Below are 8,612 nucleotides of genomic sequence, written 5' to 3'. Positions count from 1 at the left end.
GCAGAACTCCTCCTTTTAGCTACTTAGTGGCTAATGGAACTAAAATATTTTAGTCACTTTATTTGAAACTTTAGTTCCTAAAATAACTAAAATTTAGTCAAAATTTAGTCACTGTGCTTTATGGGTTGGGATCCAAACAGGCTCCAAGACGGCTTCATGGATTACGTAACCATGGGGACCAGTGCCTCCCGTGGTGAGTGGTGAGTGGCGAATGGTGAGTGGTGATGTGGGTGTGGGAGGGAAAATCGGTCGAGATGGCGACGCAGCAGTTGCATCTTGGATGAGATGGTTCGATAGCAGGTTGAGAAGAGGTTGCTCCCGCCAACAGTGTGGTACTCGTGTTTGGGTGGTGTTTAAATGAAAGCGGGTTAAAGAGAAGCCCAGAGGCTAGAGCTGTTCTTGGTTAAAGTTAAGGGATGAAGAAGGGAGTATAATTTGTGGTTTATGTCTTAGTGGTAGTGGCAATGTTATTATAAGAAAAAAGTGGTGCCAACTGCTAAGGCATGATACAGTGTTCAATGGATGGAAGCCCAGCAACACGAGCTAGTATTAGGTAGAGTTTAGTTAGAGCAGACGGGGAAGAAGTAGAGTTTCTTGTTAGGAGGAAGTTGAGACCGGAGGAAGAAGGGATTTGAAAAAAGAGGTAAAAGAGAGTGGTTGCTGAAGATATCTTACACAATTACATTCAAATCGACGTTATTTCAGATAAACAGATCACCAATAAAGAAGTGAGGCCTGAGGGAAATACAAAGTGAGATTTTGCTTTTTTCCTATTCTCCATGCAGGCCCGCAACAAAATGGAAATCAACACCAAGCTAGCGAAGGACCTCTGTTCCGTGCTCCTGGGCCTTATGCCTCCCAGAACGCAAAGTTATTAAAGTACTTCCTCCGTTCTAAAATATACCTTATTTTAGCATAATTTTCCATTCTAAAATGTAATTTATTTTAACAAATCTAGATACATAATTTTTGCTATGCACGTAGATATAATATTTATATAGATGTATAGCAAAATCTATATATTTAGATTTATCAAAACGACCTAAAGAAGGAGTAGTAATTGATCACCATCCGTGCATCCATAAATAAGCAACCTCTGAAATCTTGAACACATTATTAAATTTACAGACATTAGTGAAAGTAGTTTTTCTTCCCATGACCTAATTGCAAATCCAAAATCTAACTGCTCATAAGACTAAGAAATGATTTTGCTTCTTATGCAAGCATAGAAGACTATTTTTTTTCATCCTACCCTAGTATCCGTACTGATGGTCGACTACAGATGTAATGCAACTCGAGGCATGTCAAGGTTCATTCACCGTAGCACTAAATGTTACAAGATACACTAGCCGTTTGAAGCTAAGTAGTAACTAAACTACATAATATTCTACAAATTTGCTGCCACTTAAAAACGTGGCAGCACTCAGCTCTATCCTATCCTTGATACACATGGAATCACTCCAATAACTGCAAGCACACTACATGCACGACTCAAAACAACCCCAAGAAACGGTGCCGCTGCTGGCGGCTGCTGCTGCTGTAGCTGCCTCCCGGGGGAGTCACAGATATCCTGTCCGCATTAGCCAACGCCCACCTGTTGAAATCCGGTGAGGACAGCAGTTGTTTCATGGCTTTCTTTGTCTCCTCTCTGGTGAATGCTTTGTATTCCTCTTCGGAGAATTTCCTCCTATCTGGGGTAGTATGATAGGTCGAATAGTAGGTGTCCATTGCAACACCATGTGACTGTGTCTTTGCTGAGCCTGGAAAAGCAGGGTAACAAGTTGTTTACGATATATAATACTAAGCTGGGGAATCATAAAGGTACAACTAAAAGAAGTGACAAACCAGCAAGAGGTGAGTTTTTTCTCGGCGTACGTCGCAGGTAACCATGGAGCTTGCCAAATCCATCTTGGTGAGCCCCATTCATGCTAGAATAGTCTTCATCTAAATCTCCATAACGGGAGGAATGTGTCGCAGTTCCACTAGGAAGTCCCCTGCAGAGAGGTATTCGTTGAATTTAGCTATCACTTTCCGATAAAGCAAAATAATTTTGATCTAAATTTAATAACATGAAAGAATGTCATTAGCATATAAACCAAAGGAATCACTGTGCCAGTACCTAGTGTTACAGGATTTTGGTTACTACAAATAAGCTTAATGATTCATTTTCTATTTTTCATGTTTCTCAGTAATTTATCTTATTTATCCACTTAGAGTGTTACAAATCTTTCAGACAACTTTCTTAGTGGTAAGTCAATCATCCCTGTAACAGTAGCATCGTATCATAGTTATATTAGGAAAAGTTATGACCCTAGTCCTGATCATGTTGCATGTAGTGAACGTGTGAGACTAAAATGGCATTGGGCCCCTCAATGGTTTCGATCCACCTACACCATGTCAGTTAGAAGGTCACAGATAGATGGATTGTATAGAATCTGTTTACAAGAACGTGAAGTCAAGAACAAACAAATGTAGTTTTATGACAGAAAGGCAAAATAACATGTTTTTTCAAGACAGTTTCTTAAAATTGTAGTCCCTTTGACAGTCTGGTCAAAAGAATGTGTGGTTCTATGAAGTCTGTTAAACAGAGGGAGTACTGCTATCCGATTAAATGAACATAGATCTCCTAAGTTACACATCCTTAACCCTAGTGACCAGGGAAGCAAAAGAGTGACTGGGTCCTATACTATGTACACTCTCCATTTGGAAAACATGCTACAGTTTTGCAGAAATTTCATTAAAGTGTTGTAAGAGCATCTCCAAGAGCCTTTCTAAAATCTACTCTCTAAATCATCATTTAGAGAGTCACTTGAGTAAAAATCGTTTTCTATATCTTTGTACTCTCCAACAGCTTTTCTATATCTTGTGCGTAGTCTAGAGAGCAATTCTCGCTCTCCATCTTTGGCTAGCGAGAAGTCCAGAATAGACGAGGCCTATAGTTAGATATCCAATTGAAAGAAGCTGTTGGAGGGTAATTTTTAACCAAAATCTCTATTCCTAAAGATATAAAGAATCTCTTGGAGATGCTCTAATAGTTCAATTCCAAAGTAAATGGAAAGCATTCCATCATTCAAAACATGGCCTAATTAGTAAAAAAGATATGGGCAGTTGAGGCCTCTTCTCAAAACTGTATAAACATCAACCAAAAAAGTTAACCTTTTCACACCCAAAATACCAGACAGAATAGTAATATTTTAAGTTCTAATAGCAAAATAGATCCTACATGTCTAGATCGCAACATTTCTGATGAGCAGTTGTATCCGAACTGATGGGTCATGTAAATCTTATATTACGCCAAAAAACATGTGTAAAGAAAACAAAGATTTGAACCTATCAAGCTGATACTTGACATATCAAGCAGAGTTTATCATACCGTGATAGATTGCGTAAAATTCTTGACTTCCCGTCAATTCTTGCAATTGCTTTGATGACTACACAAAATACCAAAGCTGCAAATGCAAATAGATAGTCCAGAGAACTCTGCAGAGACAGAGGAAGCAAGAATTAGCATGTTAATAAACAGATAAGGAAACAAGTACAATGCTCAAGCCACAGTACGCTATCAGAGAAGGATTACCTGAAGGATCATAACAGCTGAAACAATCAAGATAGCCCACTCAACAAAATAAGCCACACCCGCGTCAACAGATCCATCTTCTGTCAGGACAAGTTTACGGACACCCCAGTAACCAAACCAGGCTCCAGCTAAGATGACCAATACAAGAAGGAATATTCCTAGCTGCAATTATATATCTTTTACGTTAGTTTACCGTAAGAAAAATGAGAAACAAAATTAACAGAATAATGTTACTGAACGATAAAATATTAACAATACCCTCATGGCATGGGACAATTTAATGTCATGATACTGATATCAAGTTATCAATAGAATATAAGACAAATATAGTGACAGCTCTGTAAATAGTTTGATGTTCCCACATCGATTTGCTACCATAGAAAATGTAGAGTAGATTATTCCCCAATAGAACCCAAAAAAACAAGCACAGTAAGCACACGCTCAAGAAGATTAAAGTATTACTAAGTCTTACTTCATATATGTCTATAAAACAGAACAGAGGAAACACAGAAGCCATAAGAGTGGGAAGTTGTGCAGCAATTCAAGAGATTGTACCACTGTTAAAATGTAAGCATCCTCATTTGTACAGCAAGAGATTGTACCAGAGTTAAAATGTAAGTAATCCTCATTCCCTTATACATATGTACATGCAGGTGAAATAAAAGAAACCAAAAGGACCTTTGATGGTAAGCCAAATGACGAACTTACATACAGGATTATGCATGTCTTCAGCAATTCCAATTTCCACAAGAACTGAGCGCAACAGACCCGACAAATAGTGCAGAAAATATGTCGTCATGCCAACCTGTTGTTGACAGATCGTCATGAATCAGTGATCAAGAGACATGAGGTCGAAATCAAAGTAGAAAACTTATCAATAGTCTAACAAATACTTACAACTGTAGAGTAGGCAAAAATAGCGAGAGAACTCTTTCTGCCAGTGGGTAAAAGCTTCATTCCCTGAAAGAAGATAGATTGGATAAAAAAAGGTTAGCTAACCAGATGAGACTCACAATGTGATTAACTGGATGACAGGTAAACAGAAGTCTCTTTTATTTGAAAAGGCCACAAGTTAGATTTATATAAAAAGGCACCATAACTAGCACAAAGTAGCTTGATATAAGTGACTGCATTCAGGAAAGATCGGACTTTGTCTCAAGCACACATAGCCACCCACCGACCCCAAAAAAGAACTTTAAAAACTAACCAAATAACAATCAGCAGCGCCTTCTAAGCAATTAGCAATATGATCCTAATTAAAGCATTGATACTGCAAATTACAACAAGTTCAACAAATTGGTCTCAAATAATCTATTTAATCATAGTGACAAGAAATGAAAAATCACGCTCAAGATGTTTGGAAAGGACTATAACATCTTGATATAAACAGATATGTCTGACACAAAATAGTAAAGCAAGAAAGAGATGGAACATTATTTTCATTTCCACTAGTTGGATTACATCCTTTATTCCTTTCAGGACATTACTTTCACAGTTTCATTTCATTCCTTTTCCCCAATATTATCCACTGTAAAACTTAGGTTCACTAATATCTTTAATAGAGCAGCTCCATCATAAAATAATCACATCTACAAGCATCTGGATACTCCTTGCAGAACATAGCTCGATAAACATGGTTAAGTGTCTGTAGTATCAGACAACAATGTCGTTTAGCTACCTTATATTGTCATCTGAAGCAAATTAGACAAAGAAGTCACAAAGCCCAATTTCACAGTGAGGAAACCCTCTGTTAACGAAATATTGTGATTTATGTAAGGAGTGGGAGAGATAAGATGTTGCCTTGGCAATTCCACATACAAATATGACACTTCAGATATTCCAGATTTCAACTAGCAGTTGTAAATTAGACAGTAAGCTTGTTCCATTGAACTATTACAAGAATGACACCACCCACCAGTACCAGTAGCAATCATCAGCTCAATTTATCATTCACCATATGTAGAACAGAGTGAAGAGGATTATACATTACCTGGAAGAGTATAATCAGTATCACAAGGAAAATGCCGATCGTCATCGCTCCACCGTAGTAGAACACCACAGACTCACTCAATGTGTGTGCCACAACCATCAGCACCAGTCCCAGCACCAAGAACACCACCCTATGGAGCAAGAACTCTGCATCCACAACAGAAGATACATCACATTACGCAATCAAGAACTAGGGGAAGAAAAAGGGCACCAAGCACAAACTAAAGGAAGCAGAAGAAAGCATACCTTCCTCAGTGGACACCACAACGGACCTTGAAGGGTCAGCCGGCATTCTGAAATCCAGAATCCGGTGGTCGTAGGGAGAGATGGCTTGCACCCAGAGCCCACTCTTGGGCATCTTCTGCCACTGAGATGCCGCGCACTTGCACGGCCCCACTGTGGCATTCCTACAAACACAGAGCGCGCGACCCAACGAAATTAAGCCAAGAAACATAAATTACTAGAGCTATATAACAAAAATGATCGGGGTTTACTTCCCATTTCACTTACCGGTGGAAGCAGAGCTCGAGGCCATGGGGGCGTGTGGCGTTGGCGCGGAGGCGGAGCGCGTGGAAGAAGCGCGACGGGTCGCGGAGGCGGGAGGGGCGGCCGCGGAGGAGGACGCGCGTGCAGTAGGGCCCGCCGGCTGCGCCGCCATCGCCAAGGGAGATGGATCGCGCTGGAGGGAGGCTGACGGAGGCCGGCGGGTGCGAAGTGACTGTGAGATGGCGGGGAGAGGAGGGGGTTAGGGTTAGGGCTTTGGGTGCTCCGATGGCGGGGAGGGAGACAGAAGCGTGCTTACCTGTGAGCTCCACGGGGGTGGAGACGGAGAGGGCGGCGGCGGAGGTGACGAGGAGGACGAGGACGGCGGGGAGGACGAGGAGGAGGTTCCTGCGGGGCGGAGGCATGGCGGCGGCGGCGGATTTGGGGATTTTGGACGGGGAGGCGGGAGGAGGAGAAAGGGAGGGAAAGAATGGGATGGGATTGTAGCTTTGAAACGACGCGGGGTCCGTGACTCCGTGGCCGGTGGCCGTCTGTCCCGCTGTTCCAGACGGAGAGAGGAGCTGGCAGGGCAGGGGGGAAGGCGGTAGCTAGCCTTGGTCGCTAAGGAATATGAATTTGCAATTTTTTTTCTTTTTGCTATATTTTCCACGAGGAAGAAGGGGACATCCTTGGCAGTTTGCTGAAAAAGGTAAGATAATCCGAAATTGATTTTTTGCATCAATCCATATCTTCCCGTGTGATGATAGAGAAAAGGACCCATTTAAATTCATTGATAACATGCATCTTCGACTCTTGCCCAAATTTCATAGACGCGACTCCAACATCTTTTTTCCACTGTCACGACTCAAAATCTTATCAAGACATGAGTTACAACACACGTCCTGTCAACTTCAGAATTCGTTCAATATTCGACCGATTCAAGCTCTTCCCCACATGCCGAGTGCTGAACAATTAGGCTAGGCCCATTCCTTTGTTTAATCTGAAAAAAAATTATTTTTACCTCTCTGAACTTTTGGACGAGTCCGTATTTTCTCCCTAAACAATAAAACAATCCGCCCAGACTTCTCGAACTTTTGGCATCCCTAGCTATTTTCTCTTGGTTGTTTTTCTTTTTTCTTTTATATTTATTTTGGTCCGATCTTTGAAAAATAATAGTAAATTCTAATAAATTAAAAAAATGGAAAATCCAATTTTGTTGGACTCCACGTGAGTAGATCTATGCAATGAACATATGATATGATATAATTTAGTATAAAAAATTTGTTATACTTTTAGATATATACTTTTTCTATAATTAATTTATAGCTACAGTTTCCATGGTCCAATTATGGTAAAAATTTTATGGTCAGCTAATCATTATATGCTTGAGATGTAGTAAAAATTTCATACTCATTAGATCATATATGCTTATAGTATAATAAAACATGGCTTAAACATACATACTCAGAGATACATCACCGCTTCCACTCAAAACATGGCTCATTGGATCGAATATGCTTACCTGCAGCGGTGGAAGTGGAACCCGAACCTTACTGCCGTGGTCCGTCCGTCGCCGTGTGGGCGAGTGGGCGACGATGAATCCAATCCCTTGGGTTTAATTCGATGGGCCATCTATCATGCTGCATGCTGCGGGTACTTCACTTGTCGTTCATCTCCAAGCATATAGCCATCACGGCCGAAACCGAGACTGGTCCCATCGTGCCTAGCTCCTCGTCCAAAACGGGCTAGCGTGGCCCGTAAGTTGATTCTGCGCCATGCCCACTCCAACCGTGGGCTGACCGGATCGAAGAGGAAGGACCCGACCCGACGACGACCTCGCTCGACGCAACAAGCGCAAAACGCAAAACAGGAAACAATTTGGTAGACACCACAACTCCGTGACCCCTTGATGGACTTTGTTTACGACCTATAGAAAAAGACGTTCACACTCGCAGCATCCATGTTCCAAATCTCTCCAGCTGTTTGACACTAGAGTACTGAACCCAACGCGCACACAAGCATATCCGATCTCGGAGGCTTCACGCGCCGAGCTACTGTTCTAGAAATATCAAAGACGCGCACGCAGACAGTGGCACGTGAAATCCCTACTGACCCATCTCCTAGGTACAGACGAACAGAATGATAATAGGAATAGAAAGGGCAAGTATATTGGTGTAGTTTAATAGGTAGTGTTATGCATTACCACGTCATCTTAGGATGATAAAACAGGTAATATATACAATAGATTGCCTTATAAACTGTTTTATAGTAAATACATAATTTCATAATTTGTGCATAGAAAAAAAATATTATGAGTTGCATGGCAATAACAACTCGTACAACGATGAGAAAGTGATCCCATAGTCCTAAATTTTAGCCTATGAGGCAGTTGTCTCGCGAAACAATCACCTTATACTCTCTCCTCCCTCTCTTCACTACCTAATCAGAAATCCTACGTGGACTTGCATGAAACAACATATAATACCACTGACATGTAGTAATGTACTTGCCCTAAATACATTCGGAGCCTTCTGTCCCCCGCGTCGCGCTAGGGCGGCTCGGG

The 8,612-nt window shown here is 41.3% G+C and overlaps 1 protein-coding gene across 1 annotated transcript; it reads right to left on the bottom strand.

The window, feature by feature from the left end:
* Positions 1–1,086: 1,086 nt before the first annotated feature.
* On the bottom strand, positions 1,087–6,624 carry LOC112877626. Its single transcript, XM_025941973.1, has 10 exons — positions 6,369–6,624; positions 6,077–6,284; positions 5,813–5,973; positions 5,568–5,713; positions 4,475–4,537; positions 4,290–4,382; positions 3,578–3,739; positions 3,374–3,480; positions 1,846–1,994; positions 1,087–1,760 (listed from the first exon to the last, which is right to left on the bottom strand). The coding sequence occupies exons 1-10, from the start codon at positions 6,472–6,474 to the stop codon at positions 1,492–1,494; spliced, it is 1,464 nt and encodes a 487-aa protein (XP_025797758.1). The 5' UTR covers positions 6,475–6,624; the 3' UTR covers positions 1,087–1,491.
* Between the last annotated feature and the right edge of the window lie 1,988 nt (positions 6,625–8,612).

The sequence above is a fragment of the Panicum hallii genome, chromosome 9 (assembly GCF_002211085.1).
Source record: "Panicum hallii strain FIL2 chromosome 9, PHallii_v3.1, whole genome shotgun sequence".
Taxonomy (NCBI): domain Eukaryota; kingdom Viridiplantae; phylum Streptophyta; class Magnoliopsida; order Poales; family Poaceae; genus Panicum; species Panicum hallii.
Note: the sequence above shows the minus strand (reverse complement) of the source record. Positions and strands in the feature narration are given on the sequence as shown.